Here is a 22,996-nt window from a genome sequence, read left to right on the forward strand (position 1 = left end):
TATCATGTTAGATAAATTATTATCAAATATAAATGGAATGGAACAATCACAAATGTTCATGCATCAAACTTTTGAATTGGATTAGGCCTTCCCTGCATGATATCAATTTGAAGTGAAAAAAATCATACAAAACAATAAAAGTGCAAAACAGTGGGAGTTTGAAAAGAAAGAACTATAAAACCAACCTTTGAAAAATTAGTATACAAGTAGGAAACTGAACTGATATAGTGTCAAATGTCAAATTGTTCACAAATAAAATAAAGCTCCATTTGTGAGATCATGCGACATCCTCCTCATGATTTTAGGTAAAATACAATGTATTACTGATTTCAGCACAATTCATGTCATGTGTGACCTATGCTAAAAATTTTGACATATGACAGTCCGATATGGGGTTAGTCACTTAAATGTGTTTACAGAAAAGCAATCTTTCATTGGTTTGACAAATGAACACATAACTGGGATTAAGTTCCTTACTCATGCTGGCAAAGGAAATGTTTGTTTATATTCCCTAACTGGATGTGATGTACTTTTTCTTTTCCTGTCTCTCTCTCCCCTGGTTTTTCTCCTTTTTATCTCTTTCTCTATCCTTTTTGCTCTCTTGCTTTTTTCTCCTTTTCTATAGTTTTCCTTTCATCAATGAATCAAACTCCCACTTGCTTCATTCACTTTGGACAGCGTTGTAATGTAAATCAGTAATGCAAATCATTAATGGTATATTTTTGTATTTCTCCCTTTCATTTTGTGTCTGATCAGTATTCATTATCGATGCTACCTTTTTTCTATGTATATCTTGTTTACTTATGTAACTTATAATTAGATATGATGTCCTTTCAGATTCTGTCTCACCTTTCTATTTCTCTCTTTCTGTCTTTCTCCCTCCTCTCTCTGTCTCCCTATTGCTCTTTCCCACTCTCTTGTCTATTACGATCGCCATCATGTCACTTTCTTTCTTTTTTGTGTGTGTTACACATGATTCTTGTATTTGTATTTGTATATTTCTTGCTCCTCACCTTGTTTTTTATATATATACACAAATTAAATCTGTCTTATTACATGTATCTGTTCATTCAATTTCTTTTTATACTATTATTGCATTTTAAACATAATGTTTTTTTTTTCTTTAATGGTCACTGCATGTTAGGAATTTATTTATTTCTCTGTTATGTATTTTTTTAAATGTAAACTCACATTGTTAGTCTTCGGACTTTTTGATGAGTATTGTTTAATACAACCGAATTGAAATAGAATTTGTTTTAAAACCTAACATAGTGTTGGCTCATATCTGTATATCGCCTTGGTTGAAAAAAAAGAATATTCACAGCATGTGTTTTGCTTTTTGTCTTGCTTCTGACTAGTTGATATTTTGAGGTCTTACTTCAAGTCAAATTTAAATTCAGTGTTAATCTGGTAATCTAAAAAGAGTAAAAAAAATATGGGTCATATTCCAATTTGTGAATTAGTAATGATATCCTTACAAAATACAAACCCTTCTAATATTTTAATGTGTAAAGCAGGATAACTTTGCAATACAGCTCGTGTGAAACGGATACAACCAATTGTTGAAGGGGAATCCAACCCAAACAAAAACTTTTTTATAAGAAATAGAAAAATCAGACAAGTTGATAGGTGAAAGTTTGAAAAATATTGGACAAACAACAAGAAAGTTGTGAAATTTTAAAAAGTTGTAAATTATTGGTAATCACTATACCCGTAGAGACTTCAAATTAGCCGCATATGAGATGTCACAGTCACAGTGATGTACATGTAAGGCAAGGACTACTCTTCCATGTACTCCTGTACATATAATGGCTAAAATGTAATTTTTCCAAAAAGTTTAATTTCAAATTATATTTTTCTCTCATACCTGGGTCATGTTTAGATTACAGCCCCAGCGGAATGGGTACTTAGGAGAAAACTACAAATCCCTGAAAATTAAGTACATGGCCTAGATGGGAAAGTCATCCTTGCCCCTTATATTAATTTACTTATCCATTTGCCAATTTGAAATCTACACAGTACTAGTGATCTCAATTTTTAAGCAGCTATATTTTTCTTTTCACCGTATATCTTTCTAACTTTCACTATTCTGTTTGATTAATTTTTCTCCTTCCCAACACAACATTTTATGGCCAATGCTGGATTCCCTTGAATGATACAAATTCAGAAGTTTCTTCCTAAAATACTCACCAGTGAAGCCAGTAGTGCAATTACATCGGTAGCTATTGCCACTATCACTATCATTTTTATCAATGCAACTAGCCCCATTCTGACAAGGGTTGCCATAGCAACCATCAAACTCCTCACAGTACTCTCCAATATAGGATGGTTCGCACTGACAAATGTACACTTTGGATGGACTATAAAAGCAAACAGAAAAGAAATAAGTACAATACAACTTGTACGAATCTGAAGAGAAAGGAATTCAAAAGAGATGATCACACTGCACCCATGCAATATTTGTCCTATTTCAGATAAAAATCATTTTTGTCCCCTATTATACATGTAGTTCCAGCAAAGAGTATTTTCTTTTTATTTTTTCCCCTAATTCATTTATTTTATTCATTATCATTTATTAACTTATTTTATTTTATTTATTTATTTTTTATTATTTTATTTACAGTGTATTTATTTATTTGTTTATTTATATATATTTTTTTTTTGGGGGGGGGTTACACCTCTTTATTTGATTTCAAATAAAGAGATACTACCCCCCTCCCAACCATTTTGACCAATAAATTCTCATTTCATGCAATGTGGTTAATGTACAATGTATGTAGGCCTACATTAAATACATAATTTATTTCTTTTACCTGAAAGGCACTGTGACACATTCTCCATGTCCAGTGCAAAAAGGTTCAGATTGGTTGATAATACAGTCATGCGATTTGACTGACACCACCACACGTAGTCCAAGCTCACAGCTCAGGAAGACATCACCTGTGTCAAACTGTGCAAAGAAGTTGCGCCCTTCTTGTAAGAATGCATCGTCTACCTCAAAGGGAGATGTAGAAGCAGCAGGAATAAGCCACTGAGAAGATGGGTAAGTATCACCTGGGCAAACTTCAAATTCACTCTCACTAACATTGACAGGTAGAGCACTCTGGGATGATATGGCCGGTGGTAGGATCACCAGTCGATCATTGTCCTGGATCTCAACTGGACAGAGCTGGTGGTCAATTGGTCTGCTGACCCCTGTGTCAGTTGAACCATAGCAATCCTCATATGAATCACACACATTTTCCAAGGACCAGGAGATATTGACAATTTCTGTGTTTTTGTGCCAGGTGACAAGGCTACTCCTTTGGCAGAACTGTCCTGTGCTTGTATGAACAAGCAATATCAATACCATTAAGTTTTGGATGACACTGCCAAGTTGCTGAGATACATGTACTTGCAATCTTGATCTCTTCTCTAACCTTTTGAAGTCTATTGGAGCCATGATTGAGGAAAAGTGTAGAAACTCTCATGACTCTGTTCATTAAGTATCTCCAGGAGTGAATGTCAATATTTTGCCATCATTTGTCTCCAAAGAAAGTTGAAGTTCTGTAAAACACGAATAATCAATTGTAAACAACTATGACAAATGAAATACAAAATGTTTAAAAATATCAACCTTAAGAAAGAATTGATGTGATCAGTATTGCTAGTATGCTGTCAATATGAACTGAATGTACATTCTTGAAAGAATTGCCTTATTCTCCCCCTACCTGATTCTAAATGATTTCTTTTTAAATAAGACCAGAGGTTTTATGCATTTGCATGGGTCCATATTCATTGTGCAATACACACTCTGCATTATAAAAGTGGCTACAATAATAGAAGGAACAGATGGTTTAAAGATGAGTGCACAGTCAGATGAGACCAGCTGTCTATTGAGCCAAGGCCAAGATACATGTAGGCAGAGACAAGATATTACATGGCTGTAACAAGTACAATCTCAGCTTAAATGAAAAGTAATACTGTCATTTCACTTTTTCTACTGAAGGTTTACTTGTTTGTGCTGACAATCTTCCATAACAATAGATAGATCTACGATATTAGACCTTACCTAAAGAAAAAACATCCACCCATTCAATTTTTAAGAGTGTTCATACCTTTCTTCTTACTTCACAATCCCCCAAAGTAAAACAGAAAGTCAAATGAGCCATCAACTGAATTTCTTAGTATAGTATCTTACTTTTGTTTTCTTAATTTATTTACCCTTTATTTATATTCCATACAAAAAACATCTTCCCAAAACTTCAAATTTTCACAGCTTTGTAAATCTTTGATGAATTTTTTCTCAAACCTTTACTCATATTCTCATTTTTTTTCTGCTATTTTACAAAAAAAGTTGTCATGGTGAACCTCCCCTAAGACATATTCAATTTCCAAATACCATTTAAGTCTGCGCACTTAATGATTTGACTTAAGATCTAACATGAATTTCTTTTTATTTCACAAAATCTAAGTTTCAGTTGATAATGTTCCTTAAAGTATTATAAGTACATTAGCCAAATATCTCATAAAAAAAATTGAAAGAAATATATTTTCTTGGAAAAGCCCTGGGCAGTCATTTTCAGATTGAAAAAAAAAATGGTGCCCCATGGCTGCGCACCCATTCACTTTGCATGCAATCTGGAAAATTTGTTGAGAAAGGCTGCATTTTCAGGCTGCCACATGAAATGCACAAAATTCATTATATTTCCACCATTTTGAGTCAGATTTTTTTTTATAAATATCTATATTGCATGTGTATAGTTTGTTGCATATCTTCTTTTACTACTATAGTGCAGATGCATGTATACGCAGACAAGGGGGACAGTGCAAACTTGGGAGTTGGGGGAACTTGCCATACACTAGTACCTAGTAGTACACTACAGCAGTACCGGTACAGTAGATAATTTTTTGCAAATTTATGTTATTTTCTGTCTGTCCATTTACCATGACACAGAGCTACCAAGTCTCACGCATTATGCGTGAGACTCAAGCATTTTGGACTCTTGTTCATCCCCTCAAATCCCTGTCTCACGCACTCACACATTGTACGAGGTTACTAACCTCGTACAATAGACCGTGTTTGACCCTGGATTTCGAAGTAGTCGGCAAACATCGCTTCATTGCTGAAGTAATATTTGCCGAAACTCCTCGCTACGCACCGGGCTCTTGCCGGTAAGTAGCAATAGATTAAAGAAATATGAAAATAATAATAAAATAATAATCATTAAAAAAAAGCAAATTTCGCTTACCTCGGCCTTAAAAGTGACTTCGCTTGTCTCTTCCATGGAAATACAAGGAAGACCGTTGGTGGCGCTAATAATTTCACAACTCTGATCCTGCTCCTCGGTAATTTTATAACTGTATCTAAATTCTTTGAATGCGCAATCCTCATGATTAATTTACTAATTATGGGCACCAATGAATGAAATACCTTCAAAAACATAATTAAAGATAATCATTGGTGATGATAACTTATTTGCAATGAATTTAAAAAGATGACTAATAAAAAAAAAATGAAAATAATATACGTGCCTGGAAAGAAACCAGCAGTACAAGCTTTAACGAACGTCAATAATACGTATACGGTATCCCAAAGTCTATACAATGAAAAGATTGGACACTTCACGGACTTCGCGTAATGCCTTGCATCGATTTGCGTGTAGAATTAGTGTAGGTGCCTAGTCTTTCCCTTGTCGTGTCTTTGATATGAATATAAATCGCTCGCCCTCTTGAGGCGAAAATTGATATCCGCGCTGAGCAGTTTTCATCTCCGTAAAATCTTCACTAAAGATCAAGAAAATATACATGTTTTTTAAAAGAAACTTCAAGGAGAAGTCACGGAAGGATCTAAATGATTCGGAAGTGTCATAGCAGAATGTGATATATAAAATTTTAAGTAATATTTTATGTGGGCAAAAGCCCAGTAAAGTTTAACTGTGTCGTGTGTGTCGCGTGCATACGACTGATATTCCTTTGCAGGCGAGATGCTTTGAACCCATGGGTGTGTCTCACGCAACTATCACAGCCTATCCCCATATACATTGTACACAATGTCTGTGATCTCAGATTCACAGAAAATCTCATGCATAGCTGGTCGTTGAACTTGGCATCTCTGCATGACAATTAACAGAAAATGAATTATCTGGTATAAGTGAGTAGTCTAAAACTAAAGTAACACTAACAGCGATGTTCTACAACTAGTATGGTAGGGGGTCCTAAAGCTGCGCGGGTCATAAAGCTTCGTACCACTCATCGCGCGCGCATGCAGTTTTCAATGGCAAATGCGCACTCTGTGTGTCGAACTGTGACTGCAGAGTGATGAACAATTCCTATTAAATTTTTTCTACAGAGGCTGCAGTAAATCTCTAAATGCAGAGAAAACCAACAACTGTTAGGAAGTTTATAGTTATATTAGCTTTAATTTCATTTTATCCTATAATAATTTGAATATATTTTAGAAATTGAGGCACAGGAAATACTATTTTTTTGCATGATAAATCGAGTGCGAAGCTTTAGGACCCCTTCTACATCGGGCGGAGAAATCAAGAGGTGTTCGAAAAACACGACGGGATTTTTGTAGGCATGCCATTTTTGTATAGTGAGTTTTGTGATATTTTCTACTTGGTTAATGATCTTTAGAATGTTTACCACAAATTAGTGAAATATTAAATATAATTTGTTGAAATATTAAAAATTGGGACAGTTTTTATTGTTTGAAAACAAAGTGCGTAGCTTTAGGTCCCCCCATCATACAAAGTTAATCATGCGATTTATATAAATCGTCAAAATAAAAATATAATATAGATCTAGGCCTACATGTAAGCCAAGTCAATCAAGCTAGAAGTACGATACCGACTACCGTAGATAAATAAACAGATAGGCCTAGATCTAGACTCACTCAGTTATATACACTTGTTCACTGCTACCACCCTGCCTGTGGGGAATCTACAGGTAGGACTATGGTATGCCAATGTTGTACAGAGCACACACTTTAAAAAATCATTAAAATATCACTTTTGTGACCAAAATTACTAATTTCCATACAGTTGCAATTTACTTTTCATTAGTAACCTGGAAATAATTTTTTGTATTCACCAGAGTGCTCAAAAACTTGAATTTTGGGCATATTTTTATATATGCCCTCTATTAAGGGAAAGTTAATACGGCAAGAAAATTTTCATTTTTTGATCTCTATTTTTAATTAAGAAAAAAATGATTTAATGAATCAAATTTAAATAAGAGCCAAGTTATATGAAAAATAGGTGTAATGGAAACTGTCAGTGTAAAAAATCAAGCATTTGCCCAAAACTAAAAGAAAAAGAGAAAATAAGCCAAACATTGCCACCCTTATTTTGCCACACATGGCTGAGAACAAGGTTATATATAACCTTGTTCATTGAATGAGTGGACTCACTCAGCTCAGACAAGACTCTGAGTATAAGAATGAGATCAACATGTCCAAGTCCAAGCCTAACAACTTAGCTAGACTGCCTTGGCCTAATTTATTATTTCGCGATCGAAATGCAAAGCTAAATAAGCTGAGAGATAGACGCAGTATACCCAGTTGTTGTGTATCCGGACGGGTCGTGTGTCCGGACAATCAATTTTAGAATGTCATTTGGAAAAAATTACAAGCGAAGTTTCATCAGTTATTAGTACAAAATGTTAGGAAATATTATAAAGAACAAAATAGAAAATTATTACAAGTAATGAATTCATATTTTTAGTGTAATCCACAGACAAAAAAGAAGGCTTCAAAAAGATAAAGTGTCCGGACACCCGACCCCCGCCCCGGCCCCCCATCCTACACTACACGCTGAGTCGCGAAAAACCAAATGAAACCCCGCAGCTCGGCCCTCCGCTCCGGCCGCTCCCCGGGGCTCTATGGCGTGCAATTGGAGAGCGGTCGCGGTCGAACGTCGTCTCCAACTCGGTCACTACCAATTCATAATTTCATGCCAAATATTAAATAAAGTACTATGGTCTAGATCTATATCATGTTTCTATAACTCATATAAAAAATACACATCAATTCCATACAGTGACATTACGGTACGGTACCTGAATCAAAATAATTATCGGCATTTGCAAATTCAATTCAGCCGGCCGTTGTCACAGACGCTTCGAATTAATAATGAGTGCGGTAATGGGTCAAAGGTTACGCGAACTCTGTGAGAAAAGTGGATTACGTGACCCCGCCGCGCCCCCCAATGTAAACAAAGTCAGAATCTGTACGGTATTATGCCGGATACATACGGGACAAGAAATATCAAGCAAGAAGTTTTGAGTGTCAGACAGAAGTTGACTGCAGTGCACAGTTACACAGGCTTACAGCTACAGATCAGCACCGCTAGCATTTTTTGGCAGTAAATAAACATAAGTACGTACCGGTAGCTGCTGCATATAGGCCAGCAGGGGCCTTTTTCATAAAACTCAATTTCAGAACAAAAAGAGTTTAAATTAAAAGCCACTGTCAAATCGTTCGATATCATTCTGATGTGCTGATAGTAAACTTGTTATAGAAATTATGTATGTTAGGTAGAATAGATGATGACATTGGTTTGAATCTGCAATGCCAATGGCTTTGAATTTGATTGGATGGATTGATGCACTATTTAATTGTAGCTAGGGGTTATTTACAATTTTATTTTGATTTGATTCTTTGTTGTTAATTTCACTGAATTATATATACATATCACCAATGTCTGTTCATGTTGTGAATATTTTTTTTTCATTTAAATCCAGGCAGGCCCAGGGGCAGTCGGCCATGACAATGTCTTCACCATACACCAATCCACCAATCATCTCCTTCCAGCATTGTGATCCAATCAATCACATTCTCTGTTTCAATCAGGTTTTACAAGTCTGCCCAATTTGCAGGTATTTTTTTTTTCTAATAGGAATTGTATATCATTGCTAGGTATTGGTCCGGTATATAGATGGATTTCTAATTACCTTAGGAAGTTTACACCATATTTTTGAGATTTGATCCTCTGATTGAAGGAAATCAAGAATCAGCACTTTATATTTCTTATGAAGAGGTATATAGGTACCCGAATGTTTCTTGGGTAATCATGCGATAAGAACAATTGTTAATCTTCACTAACCCCTGTTCAAAACCTTGCCTTTCATGTTTTAAGTTATATATCTAGGCCCTAATATGATAAATCTATCTTTCGTTGAATTTTATCTACTTTAATTGCTATGCATCTTTGTGTTTTTCCCCTGCCTTTACATTTGGCTATATTTCGTGTTATCACTTTCGAATGAAATGATTCTTTGATAATATGCATATATAATATTTTTTTTTCATACTGCCCTGCCTGGTTGTAAAATAGTAACAAATGATACAACCACTACTTCCAGTCACAATTCTTTGACTCACTAGTACCTGTTAAAATCAGAGAATAGACCAGTTCGTAGTTACTTCATGGACAATTTTGGTCAAATGACCTTTCATTTCTTTCATCATGATAGGCAGATTTCAAAGCAAGATATTAGGTAAGCTTGCCTTACATAGCAGGATGAAGAAATTGAATAGACCAGGTGACTAGAATAGCACACCAATGAACACTTAATGAAGGTATTTGTTGCATTCCTACTTTGAATGCATATCTTAGCATGTTGCACAATGTACTTGACAAACTGTGAAATACCAGTGGATGAAGCATTGTTGTTTTTTGTGGATGTAAATGAAAACGACAGTTCAAAAGAATATATGAATAATCAAGACATCAAAGTTGGTGCTTATCTCATTAGATTTTAAAGCACCATGTCACTTTCTGATCATGCGTAGAATCTTTTGATCATGCGCAGAAAGGAACTACGAACTGGCTTATTGTTTCAGTGGACCAAATCTATATTGTTCTCTGGTTTTAACTGGTAATAGTGAGTCAAAGAATTGTGACTGGTATATTGTATATCAGTGACAATGTGTTGTCTTTAAGTATGTTCCACGGGTAAAATGATGATATAAGAACTTCATTTTCATTTTACTTTGCAAAAAATTCTTTAATTTCGTTTTTCTAGAGGTCAAACATGAAAAAATTGGTACATCTGAGTATGATGGTGTATATGGACTTTGAAACCGCCAAATATACCCACTTTAAAATCTGCTTGATTTTATATCTAAGTACAAACGTTGCTATTGGAAAGTAATTTCCTATCATTATGTTTGTTTTAATCTCCTGCATGCAGAATTCGTCTTGATGATGGGAGAGCTGAATTTCCTTTGCCTCCTGTTAGGCTGCCCTCATTATTCATGAATGCTGTAACCAAACCACACTGCCTTGCCATTAAGCCAACCTATGGTTCATTTCTGCAGTAAGTCTGTAACTTAAAGGGCAAGTCCACCTAACCAAAATAGTTGATTTGAATGAAAAGAGAAAACTAGCATAATTCCACCTTGCATTATGCTGACCATAAAAATAAGATGTAATGAAATTATGACATTTTAAACTTTTGCCTAATTTCATTAATTTATTAACACAGTATATCCTGATCGGTATGCAAATCTGGGATGCAAATGAGGGGACAGATGACATCAGTCACTGTTTAATTTTCAGCATTATCCTGATTTGACTCTCTTTTTATTCAAATAAATTATTATTTTATTAAAATCCACTTTTTGTTAAAGTAGACTTGCCCTTTAATTCTGTCTGTTGTTGTTGTTTTGGCTAATATGGTGCATATCATTCAGTACCAGTAGTGAATATTTGCGCCAGCATAATTTGTGGTAATTGTTATATAAATCTTTCTGTACCTAAATCAATTCAGTAAAAAGAAGGTATAGCGCTGCATTATTTGCGCAATCTTAATTAAAAGAAAATAATCTCATTCAAGACCATGAAAGTTTCTGTCACCATATTTGTTCATAGGGTGTGGTTAGTCCCCCCCCCCAAAAAAAAAAAATATATATATATAATGATAAATATAATGATAATGATAATTGTAAATAAATAAATTCAAAATAATAATAAATAAATAAATACAAAAAATGAAAAATAAAAATGTTTTCTGTTTTTATCAGGAATGCAGAGGGAAATGCTTTACCAGGGAAAATATTTCAAAGCATATAGGGCAGTTTCTTTTCTCCTTCTGGGGACAGTATATTTGAACCAGCAATAAAGATTACATATATACAGTTCATTGATCTGATAATATGCATATTTATTTGTTTCCTTTTTGTGTTTTTTTTTACTAATCATAAAGTAAATTTACCTTCCTTTTATTCCAGAACATATATGCCAGGTCATTTCTTGCATGCAGGGATATCCAATTCCAAAGGTATAAAGATTGTGATTTTAATCATGTCGGCCTTCCATATAAAGTTATACCACAATTGTATATTAAGTTGTATTAACCTAAAGATTTCACACACAACTTATCTTCTCAAAAAACAATGTTTCTGTCATATGATAAAATGTTGATTTTTACAATAATGGAATATGAAAAATCATGCACATATATTGGGTATATACATATATAATGAGAAAGTGTTCCAAGGTTGAATACAAAAATAGTATTTGAGCTAAAATGAAATAAAATGTAAAAAATATGAGATATGGCCCCTAAACATCATTGATTTTCTTGTTGTTAAAGATAAATTCTGAAAACAGAGATTGTCAGCTTAAAAAGATCGGAGTAATCAAAAACATTTTTACATTACTTTTGAGTGATGCAGTATTAATGCTTATCTGTCAGTAATGAAATATTATGACTCTCCTTAAGTTTCAACAAGACAAGAGAAAAACAGATTAGAGCTCAAGTGAATAGTACTGAATTCATCAATTTACTTACAAAGTTAGCATTCAAATATCCTGCTCATTGTTTAGTGATTTTGACAAATATGATGCAATAGACAATCATAGCTAATCCTGTTTTTCAAATTAATGATTTTATGAGACATCAAATCAAAGTGAAAGAAATGACTCTGAAATAATATACATGTATATAAAACCATGACAATTCTGAAGGGAAATAAAATCTGGACTGTCAAAACTGGCCCTTTATGATATACTGGTGACATTTCCAACAAAAAACACAATGTTGGGTACAGGATTACATGCCAATATGAATTTATCAACATTTATTGTCTCATGAGCAAAAAAAAGAGGGAAAATGGGTACAAAGTATTGTTCATAGATATCACATACATTGCTCAAAATAACTTTACCTCAAAAAAGTTTGTTTTGGAACTTTCCGAGTTGGTCAGCCCTCGGCCTCTGTGCATGCTTTGTGTCTATACGTGTCTATTTATTTCGTTATTTATCCATATATATGAGCTTGTTTGTTCATTTTGTTAGTTATACATACAATTTGTTTATTATTCATAGGTGTGGTTTACAACTATGATGATAATGGTATTCACCAGGACTCCTCATCATGGGAACAGTGTGTGGTTATTCCATTACTTAGTTGCCATGACTACGAGATGAAGCAAGAATGGGATACAGAGCTTCATCAATTGTCTATGTCCTCTGGATGGACGCAAGAGAGGTATTCATAGTACATGTTTCTTTGTTTGTTTGTTTAGGGTTCTCTCTTGTAGTTAATTGATAATTTCACCAATCGAGTGAAATTCAAATACATATAGACAAATCAAACTAGCAAACACTGAAAAATTCAAAAAAATCAGATGTTAACATTTTGCTTACTTTCACAAAACATTTATGACATGGGTGGTGGACAAATGAGAGTCATTGATGTCGCACACTCACTGTTTCTTTTGCAGCTAATTATATAACATTGAATCATGTTCTATTCTTGTAGGCCTTGTTTCACATCGATGAAAAGTATATTCAATATAATAAAATACAAAAGAAATAAAGAGTTGGCATCTTGGAGATGTATCATTGGTTCTCGCATTTGCATACCAACCTAGCTAACACTGAATACGCCTATAGTCTTCCTCTTCTACATCCAATTTGGTTTAATTTTTCTCCATTTATTCAAGTTATTTTTGTTTGTGGGGGTTGGCCTGGTCTTGAAAAGCTGTATAAATTGAGCACATAAATTCCTAGTTGTTGTTTTCTACAGACATTTTTATATCAAAATTCTTAAATCTTATGCAAGGACTCTCAGCTGCACAGGAATGTGGGTGTTCTTTTTCAAGACCCCAAACTGCTTTTTTTTAAAGATCTTTCTATGTATGTCCTCATTTTACCTCTACTTCTTCATTTGTATCTCCCCATTCACTATCTCTCTCTCTCTCGTGCCCATGTATACCTTATTATAATTTTCACTTCATCTTTCCAACTTCCTTTTGTATGGCCATTTTTATGTACATCTTGGTATTGTATCTTTGCTTATCACCTACTTTCCCATGCAATCTACCCCTCTTATCTTCAATCTTCATTTTAATACTACCTGGGAGCCTCTGTAGTTACAAGGTGGACATCTCGCTCCTACGTAGTCCTTCAAAAAGGACTCTTAACAGCATTGCACCTTAAATAATAACTTCATTATTTCACTGTCCATGACAGGGTTTGATAGTATACCCTTCATTCCTGATTTTAGCAATTTTTTTTTCTGTACATGCATACATGGCCCAGCTGTTTGTGGGGCGTTTGTGTCCCAGCATAGTATCCACCTTTTAATGGCAGAGCCCCCCCCCCCCCCCCCCCCCCCCCCCCCCCCCGCCTCTGGAATTCTGTTGTAACTACTGTTATTTTCTCTCTTTTTTTTTCTTTCTCACCTATATCACAGATACCATGAAGAGATTAATAATTGTTTTGACTTTGTAGTAGGATTCCTGAATCACATTGACTACAACCAAACAGTGAAGCATATCTCTAAACCAATCACCAGAGAAGAACTCTGTCAAGATTACATTGTATCCATGACAACCAAAGCTGCACAGTACATCAGTATTCACCATGCAATAAGAAAAGATGGATACATTATTCAAAGAGACTTACCAAGCTGACAGACCTTTTTTTTGACAAATTTCTCAGGAAATCAAAGATATCAAGTACTGTAATCTCAGACATAGATTTCATTTTTTTTTACTTACTGATTCAATTAGAGATGTTGTTTTGTGGGCATGGATTTGAAATATAATACAATGTAGTTTTATGTATTGTTTTTCACTGCTGAAAATACAACTGGAATGCTTGAACAGGGTGCCTTTTCTAATTTAAAACTTCTTTTTAATTTAGTTACCACTTCCTGACAGTTCCTATTTACATAATATACATATGATATGACAGTGAAAATATATAGAGAAAATACAGGAAATATTTCTATAGGAAATGACCAATTAGAAAAAAGATATATATATTGCACAGGTATTGAAAGACATATTTGTGAGTCCATTTTCATAGTATATTGCATACAGCAGACTTGGTTTTCTTGAGAGATAAATCACTCCTGGTCTGACGATCGTATTCTGCTTGTCGGAGCTGATGCTGAAGCTGAGCTATTTCATCTTGATAGGCTTTCTCCTTGTTGTCAAAATTCTGTTAAAATAAAGTAATACATTCATTCATCCAGAAACATTTATAAGTTGAATCAGCAATGTAATAGAGAAGTAAAGCGCAAGTATCTCAGGTACCTTGAACGTATATATATATATATATATAGGTCCGAATTTCAAAAGTTAAAGGTTGCAACTTGATATGTAATATATTTTAGATATAGTTTCAATTCAAAGAAATAGAGAGCTGGATGAGGGTTGCCTATTGCCTAACATAGTACAATGTATGTCATCTACTCAGTGCAGACCAGTGAGGAATTTCAAAAAGAGGAGAAGTCTGACTAGAAACCTCATTTAAGTAACAATACACATATGAAAATCAGTGTGAAATCACATTGATTATTATGCAGTTGAATGCATCCTACATGAATAAGCATAATCTGACCAATGTAATGATGTATTATATCCTCATGCAATGCATATGAAAAGTTTGATTGTAAGTCACACTTGAAACTTATTAAATTTCCTCCAGATTCAGATATTTGTTGCTCTTTCAGTAATCGGGATGCTAATTCCAATTTAATAAATGTCTGTTAATTAAGCAAAACATGAAACCTGGGTCGTGTAAAATGAAAACTTCTCATAATACATGTAACAAATACTAAAACAAGTTTACTATCAACTAATCAAATAGAAGAATTTCAGTAGCCTTAAGCTGTTATCACAAATCTGTTTAATATAATAAGTTTTAAGAAACAGGGCCCTGTATTCAGACTTACCATATTGCACCATTCCTGTATTTCTCTTGGTTTGAGAGGGCCTTGGACACTCCCATCACGACGAATGAAAACATCACCCACTGGTGTAGCATACAGTGTGTTAGCTCTTCCAGAATCAATATTGAGTTTAATAACCTTTAAGACATTCTCATCACCTATTGAAGCAAAGTAATTCATGTAAATCAACAAATATCAGGATATCGCTTGGTTTATGTAGAAGCAAGTAGTGAGAAAAAAAATCATTTGACTTCCAATCCATCTGGCTCAATTCTAGAAAAAAAAAGAGAAATATGCATTTTCTCACATTAATTTATTTTACCCACTGTGAGGTGTATGTTAGGCCTACCCAAAAAACTCATTAAGGAAAAAATAATACTGAAACTGTTCTTGCAGCAAATAGCAACAGAACTTGCAAGATATTATATATGTCATGGAATTGTGAATATATATCTTTGATTTGTCATAAGTTTAAATGTTCTGAACTTTCTTGTCTTTAATTTGAGTTAGTTCAATGTTTATTACAATACATAGCTATATCTTCCCATTATTTATCTTCTTTCTTATGGCTCTATACTACTAAATTATTTCTTTTCCATTGGACACAATACAGAAACAAAACAATTAGGTTCCAATGGCTGATGGGTTTAATCCATCTGTAAATTTGCATATCAGACACTCACTCTGTTATCAATGAACAGAGTAATTTTTCAAACTTCAAACAAAGTTTACATCCTCACTTAACTGTAACAAAGTAGATTTATCATAGAATTCTAACCTGAAGTTCTGTTGTTCACTCCATTGGTCGGGTCATGAACTGGTATGAATGAAATGTTGTACATCTGAGGCAAAACAGGCGGATCAAACTTTTTGATAATTTGGTCAATAGCAAGTCTGACATCGTCTTCTTGCTTGTGTGACATTGGGGTACCTTGGACATTGCCTGCAAAAAAGTAGAAATAAAAAAAGATCATAACAAGTGCAGCGCCTCTGACAGTCTCACCTGCACTACACAATTCAATATAGCAGCAGTACTGACTTTGAAAGCTACTATAAAATAATTATTCACAAAACACCCATCATGCAATAATACAATACTACATTCATTGACCCAAAATGACATTTGACCTTGATTACTCTTATGTCCAAGTTTTATGATCTAGACCAATACAATTTCTAAGTTATGGTAATTCAACAAATACCCCCAAAATGGCCAAAGTTCAATGACCTTTGACCTTGGTCATGTGACTTGAAACTTGCACAGGATATTGAGTGATACAAGTTTTATGAATCAGATCCATAAACCTTTAGAGTTATGATGGTAATTAACAAATATCCCCAACTTGGCCAAAATTCATTGACCACTTGACTACTCTGTCCAAGTTTTATGAATCAGATCCATAAACATATAAAGTTATGATGGTAATTAACAATACCCCCAAAAAGTTCATTGACCATTGACCTTGGTAATGTGACCTGAAACTCGCACAGGATATTCAGTGATACTTGATTACTCATGTCTAAGTTTTATGAATCAGATCCATAAACTTTAAAGTTATGATGGTAATTCAACAAATACTCCCAACTTGGCCAAAGTTCATTGACCCTAAATGACCTTTGACCTTGGTCATGTGACTTGAAACTGAGGCAGGATGTTCAGTAATATAAATGCCAAGCTTCATGAACTAGGTCCAAATACTTTCTAAGTTATGATGACCTTTCAAAAATTTTACCTTGGGTTAAGATTTCGATATTGACTCCCCCAACATGGTCTAAGTTCATTGACCCTTAATTTCCTTTGACCTTGATCATGTGACTTGAAACTGAGACATGATGTTCAGTAATACTTGATTAACCTTATGTCAAATTTTCATGATCTAGGTCCATGTACTTTCTAAGTTATGCTGTCATTTCAAAAACTTAACCTTCGGTTAAGATTTGATGTTGACACTGCCGCCGTCGGAGAAGCAGCGCAGGTATTATAGTCTCACTCTGCTATGCAGGTGAGACAAAAACTCTTAAGTATGTATAAGCCGACCTACCATAAGGCACATAATTACTTTATGATTAAGGCAATTTTCAGAACACATTAGGTAAAACATGTATCAATTATTATTTCCTTCTTCGACAAATTTCACTACAAAGTATAACAGATTTCTCTGGTCTCATGGCAATTGACTTACACAAACTTTCCTGTAATGCCTTCTAAGAAACTTTCAAGTTTCAACTGTACTAAAAAACATTTAACAGGAGGCCAAGGGACCATGAATACCTTGTGGAGCTGGAAGCAAAAAAAAAATATCCAGTAGCCATAAAGGAAGATCTACTTTCATAAAAAGGCCAAGTCCGCCCCAATAGCAAATTCAAATGAACAAACAGAAAATCTAAACAAGAATCACTCTGAAAATCTGATTTAAAATATCAAATTTTTGCATATTTTCTTAAGTTTCATGACTCTAATCCACATTAATTATATTGCACACTACTCAGAGATCATGTTGGTTTGAATTTAGATATTCAATAATCAAAACTGAAATTCATCAAATTAAGTTAAATTTAGATATCAAAGTTGTTTAGGAAAATGGTTTTCTGTCATGTCACAAGTCCATTTCAGCAGATCCACTGAAGAGTACATACCACCTTTGGAAGGGGAAAAGGAAATATAAATGGTACTAAAAAACAGCTACGTCATAGACTTATGCAGAGACCAAATGATGTTCTCCAAGGTAAAGTTAACTCCATGCACTTTCCATCTATAATCAACCATGGGAATAATGAGATGCCTTTAAATGCAGAGATTTAATCTTCCAAAAAAAAACTATTTAAATAAAATACTATCAGGGCAATTTGTATTAGAGTGTTATTCAATTCAATTTTTCTGAAAATAAATATTACAACAAACCTTTATCATCAACTCCAAACATCAGGGTCCCACCTGAACTGTTAAGGAATGCACAGACATATCTTGCAACAATCTGCTTCAGATATTGAATGTTGAGATAGGACATTTCCTTAAACTCCAGAATCCGTGTCTCAGACCCAAGATGTTGTCCTTTTTCAAAAAAGAATTCATGGTTGGGTTGTTCATCCTCAACAAATACCTTGCCACCTTTCCTACGATGGGGGTTCTTTTGAAACATGTCAACCCTTAACGTTCTACCCATTTTGATAAGTCCATCCGGTAGTTGTTGGCATTTAGCTAGATCTGCAAGGGCTTTCTGTTGCTCAGCTGGTGTTTGCAGTTTGACAGTGGCAGTGAAGCAATCACTTGGGTGGGAAAACCGTACCTTGACATCTCTGGTGTCCAGGTTTAATCCAGTGCACTGACGAGTCAGTTGCACAATCAGAGATGCAATTTGAAGCTTAGGTAAATCATTATTCAGATTTCCCAAGAAGATAGCATGTCTGCAAAGTGATGTTTGTGCCATTGTTTCTTGTGTTGCTGGCATGTTTGTTGGCGGACCTTTCCATTCTTTAGTTTATACTACATTGGAAAGAGAGAGAGAAAAAAGACATACTGTACCTGTGTATGTTTTTTTCTTCTTAAAAGGGGGAAGTCATCCCTGACAAGTTTATTATAATAGCATAAAAAATAGTTTAAAAATATTGGCGAAGGTTTGAGGAAAATCAATCAAAAAACAAGAAAGTTATTTGTGACGTCATATGGTAAAAAAAATCAATGAAATGTCATTTTCTGTGAAATTTCAGTATACATCAATACACAAATCATTTTCACACTTGCTCCTAAAAGAAAATAAACAACAATTTATCATGACCCATTAAAAAATGAAATTTATGCATATTTTATTACGTAACATATGGGCAGTTGCTCGTTAATGACGTCACAAATCAAAAACTTGAAATTCTAATAATTTTCTTAATCTTTAATGAATTTACTCAATCCTTCACCAAAACTTTGTCTGCAATTTTTACAACAAATTTTTTTTTCAGGGTGAACTTCCCTAATACCAATTAATCTCAAACATAAAGAATAGTTTATGATCAAAATTTAAAAAAAGTTTTTTTTTCAAATCAATCTAGATCTATAATAGTCTATATTTTGCTTTCTACTATTTATCATATTCATTGTCACAAAACTACATGATTGTTTTTTTTCCTATTATAAAAAAGTGAATGTGTGATACTTTTTACAAAGTTACAGCTTTACAGCTCTAACTTTACTGCTCTCGACATATCAGTCTGCTTTTGTGAATAAAAAAAAGATCCCCAAGGCCCAACAATAATATTCAACAAACCAATGCCTTATTATAAATTGAAAAATAAATCACAACTATTCATGAACTACCGTACATCACTACATGTAACATTATGGCTTATGCGTAATAGAGTCTATGGAAATAAGTATTTTTGGTCAAAAGAAAGTGATAATGATATTTTGAAGAATTTTTTTATGTGAGTTGTGTATCTACAATGTTGATTCCCCATAGGCAGGGTGGTTGGACTGGTTGCAGCATGCAGTGAACTACCACCTCCCCATCATTTACTCACACCAGTATAAACATGCGGGACCGCGGCCTTGCCGTTGATTGGATCGGCTGCATACTCTGGGCTCTGGCAATCCTCTCAACTCAGCTCCGAACGACGGAAGTCATGTATTGTGGGTGTAGCAAGGGTGTAGATCTATCGTTAGTACAGATCGTCAAAACATTTTCATATTTTACATGGGTGTATTATGTGGCCATTTCCTGATAGCATTAGTTTGACTAGGCCTACTACTAGTAGTACTTTCTTATTTGTTTACATGGAGATCACCATAAGAGTTTAGACTCGATCGAATTCGCTAGCTATTTTTAGCCGCATTTATATTGTAAAATAAATAGTTTATATTGTTTTTAGTTAATTTAAAATATGAAGAAAAGTATAATTCTTTTTTAATCGTAGTATTTGAAACCATTAAAAAATACATACAATTAAAAATTAGCTTTTGAGCCAGCTTTGCTTAGCCTTTGGTTCCGAGGCGGTACTTGTAATTACGTCATCGAATCGACGTAAAGTTTGAAAAAGTTTGTTGACCTTTCCTTATCTGTGCCATCTGTGCATGTGCTGCGATATGCCTGCGGCATAGTGTGCTGGGGGGGGGGGCGGGGGGGCTCCGCTTCGCCGAAAGCTGTGCGGTCACCTTCACGGAGCTCTGAAGCGCAGCAGCGAGCTTGCGCTCTGGGTCACCTCTAGCGACAAATAGGTGACCATTACGGCAGACACAAAGTTGAGCTGAAAATTAACGACGGTGTCTCAAATAGAACGAGCGAAGGCCGGGAATAAAAAATAATATGGTGGTTTCGGAAAGAAAAAAATCCAATAAATGAATTAAGAACAATATAATGCAAGCAGGTACAACTCTAGACCGTTCTTTTTTTCTTCTTACTTTTCTTTTTTTTCTTCTTGGTTTTGATGTGATTTCTTTTGTTTTTATGGGGGGAGGAATTGCGAAAATTAGAACCAAAATGATATGAAGATTGCTCTCGATCAGTGCGGCCCGCCATAAAATTTAAAGGTCAAGTCTACCCTCAGAAAAAAAATTGATTTAAATAAATAGAGAAAAAGACATGAATGACGCTGAAAACTTCATCGAAATCGGATGTAAAAAATAAAGTTCTGATAATATAAAGAATCTCTTATTTTTCACAAAACAGTTATATGCTCAACTCAGTGATAATATGCAAATGAGAGTCGATGATGTCACTCACTTATTATTTCTTTTCTTTTTTATAGTTTGAATTATACAATATTTCAATTTTTATTACGAATTTTACAATAATGATCTCCTTTCTTGAACCACAAAATGTTAAAATAATGGAATATCCCACGCGTTCAGGGAGGAATGAAACTTTGTTTCACTTCATTTGACAATGACAAGAAAATCTAAAAATACAAAGGAAATGGTGATCGGGTGATGTAATTGTTCCCCTCATTTGCATACTGAACAGGATGTGCATTTATAACTGTCGTTTTTTGTTTTTAATTATAAGCGAATTTTTATAAATGTTTTATCTTTCTCAAGTTTTTTTAAATCCGATTTTGGTGAAATTTTCATTGTTATACTTGTTTGAATTTTCTCTTTCTATCATAGAAAGTTGAGGTGCTTGGACTTGTCCTTTAAAAACAGAAAAATGAATACAATTAAAGGAGTTCATAATCGAGTGTCATCATGATCATAGACGTACATTAAAGAGAAATACCAGTAGTTGCAGTAAACACTGATTTCATGAGAAAGTCTGTAAAACCAGGCTTAATTGTCAGTATATCATCGAGGATCTAGATCTGGTACAGTTACATAAACTGAACTTTGTGAAATCTTGAAATCTACGTTGAAAAACGTTCACACTGAAGATCACCAACACAGATAGGCACACGTGGGACAGTGTATTATTATTGCAGGAATAAAGACCCGACGGAAGTGACCGAATCCGTGCTTATTTCTCAGCAATTACACCATTTCTCCCAGAATCCTTTGGCACATATTTTTTATTCATACAAACAGACACTTGGGTGGTCATTATATTAGATTCTGTAAAAAGTCATTTTAAGATCGTTACCAAAACTGGAATTTATCTTTAACAGACGCCAATCTACACGCATCATCGGCAGTGTTGTAGTCGATCGAGGCTTAAACCTTCAAGGCCAAGCTAGGCTTTAAAACTCAAAGCCAATCCTTCAATACCCAAGGCTAAGGCATTTCAAACTTAGTGCATACGGAAAAATCATGAGCCAACAATGCATATAGGCAACAGACATATGGCACACACGGACAAAATGTATAAAAGGTGTAAGCGAGCAAACTGAGCGGACAAAAATGTAGACCCTTGTACATGTACAATAAAAAATAATTCTATGATAGATTTGATACAGACATATATATTAGAATAATTATATAATCACCTTTGTTTAATACATTCTTTTTCTAGGCGATTTACATTGCAATAATTACCACGGTCATCTGATCCTGGCATGTCCATTCTCGACGTATGCCTTTCTCTACTCCAGTGGGACAGGGGCGGCAGAACATATTATTGTTTTGGGGGTCAAAGCCAAAAAGGGCATTTACTGTGTCAAAATGTGCATTTATGTGCAAACAGATTTCAAACTGAGATTCAGTCAACTGCGTGAAGTACTTGTGTGTTTTCAGTTAATGTGAGCAAAGCCTAAGTGATTTCTGATTGATGAGATGGATATTTTGATAGGCTTTACTTTTCCGCGAGAAAGTGTAGCGATTAGCAAGCGGTTTTGAAAAAAAAATCAATTCTGAAGTTGTAAAACTCGTTTTTTTGTCAATTATGGCGACAATCACTGTTAAAAGGGCACATACTTGCAAAATGTTGCCAGCGCGAATCACGAGCTCAAACTTCTGGACATTTCGTTAAATTGACATGAAAATAAAAAAAAAAAATATTTCGTGCTGTTTTTGTAATCATAAAAATGTGTGTATCTAACTAAAGAAATAACACGAACGCGAAGCGCGAGCTGAAAATTTTAATATACTGACCAGAAAAGGACTGGGCTATTTGAGATGAATTGAGGACGGGGGGGGGGCATGATGGCCCCCTTCTGATCTCGGCCGCCGTTTGCGCAATCGCACCGAAATTTGGCATGCACATTCTTTTCCACGTAAACTACCAGCCGTACAAAAAAGAATTCTGAAAACGATTATTTTTTTTATTCGTTATGAATAAAATATGCAAATTTATTTGTGAAAAATATTATTTACATATTTAGCACCCAATTCAAATTTTCTTCTTTTTTCCATTTTCCAGATGTCATCTTTTTAATCTGATTTAATGGTTTCCACAAAGAAAAATTCCAA

General features: G+C 34.4%; 3 protein-coding genes across 3 annotated transcripts in view; 1 reads left to right on the top strand and 2 right to left on the bottom strand.

The window, feature by feature from the left end:
• LOC121426822 (protein eyes shut homolog) overlaps positions 1–8,129 on the bottom strand; it is a 70,267-nt gene extending 62,138 nt beyond the window's left edge. The window contains exons 1-3 of the mRNA XM_041623224.1: positions 8,044–8,129; positions 2,814–3,546; positions 2,191–2,360 (exon numbers count right to left, since the gene is read on the bottom strand). Coding sequence (XP_041479158.1) covers positions 2,191–2,360; positions 2,814–3,442 — 799 coding nt within the window. The 5' untranslated portion in view covers positions 3,443–3,546; positions 8,044–8,129. The remainder of the gene's footprint in view (positions 1–2,190; positions 2,361–2,813; positions 3,547–8,043) is intronic.
• A 582-nt stretch (positions 8,130–8,711) lies between these two features.
• On the top strand, positions 8,712–13,918 carry LOC121426856 (MKRN2 opposite strand protein-like). The gene is made up of 5 exons (XM_041623261.1): positions 8,712–8,862; positions 10,180–10,305; positions 11,219–11,268; positions 12,318–12,480; positions 13,690–13,918. Exons 1-5 carry the CDS (start codon positions 8,750–8,752, stop codon positions 13,907–13,909), a joined length of 672 nt encoding a protein of 223 aa, XP_041479195.1. The 5' UTR covers positions 8,712–8,749; the 3' UTR covers positions 13,910–13,918.
• A 288-nt stretch (positions 13,919–14,206) lies between these two features.
• LOC121426847 (schlafen-like protein 1) lies at positions 14,207–19,958 on the bottom strand. The gene is made up of 5 exons (XM_041623249.1): positions 19,684–19,958; positions 18,077–18,658; positions 15,953–16,117; positions 15,178–15,332; positions 14,207–14,441 (listed from the first exon to the last, which is right to left on the bottom strand). The coding sequence occupies exons 2-5, from the start codon at positions 18,621–18,623 to the stop codon at positions 14,301–14,303; spliced, it is 1,008 nt and encodes a 335-aa protein (XP_041479183.1). The 5' UTR covers positions 18,624–18,658; positions 19,684–19,958; the 3' UTR covers positions 14,207–14,300.
• Positions 19,959–22,996: the final 3,038 nt, after the last annotated feature.

Source organism: Lytechinus variegatus, chromosome 1, assembly GCF_018143015.1.
Source record: "Lytechinus variegatus isolate NC3 chromosome 1, Lvar_3.0, whole genome shotgun sequence".
Lineage (NCBI taxonomy): Eukaryota > Metazoa > Echinodermata > Echinoidea > Temnopleuroida > Toxopneustidae > Lytechinus > Lytechinus variegatus.

What these genes read in the sequence shown, in the direction of transcription:
- LOC121426847 (XM_041623249.1), bottom strand. Translation starts at nt 18,623, where the DNA reads ATGCCAGCAACACAAGAAACAATGGCACAAACATCACTTTGCAGACAT. An exon ending in GTTTGGAGTTGATGATAAAG is followed by an intron (nt 16,118 to 18,076) that starts GTTTGTTGTAAT and finishes ACTTTTTTGCAG; the next exon opens with GCAATGTCCAAGGTACCCCA. An exon ending in TACAGGAATGGTGCAATATG is followed by an intron (nt 14,442 to 15,177) that starts GTAAGTCTGAAT and finishes TTATTTTAACAG; the next exon opens with AATTTTGACAACAAGGAGAA.
- LOC121426856 (XM_041623261.1), top strand. Translation starts at nt 8,750, where the DNA reads ATGACAATGTCTTCACCATACACCAATCCACCAATCATCTCCTTCCAG. An exon ending in CAAGTCTGCCCAATTTGCAG is followed by an intron (nt 8,863 to 10,179) that starts GTATTTTTTTTT and finishes TCCTGCATGCAG; the next exon opens with AATTCGTCTTGATGATGGGA. An exon ending in ACCTATGGTTCATTTCTGCA is followed by an intron (nt 10,306 to 11,218) that starts GTAAGTCTGTAA and finishes CTTTTATTCCAG; the next exon opens with AACATATATGCCAGGTCATT.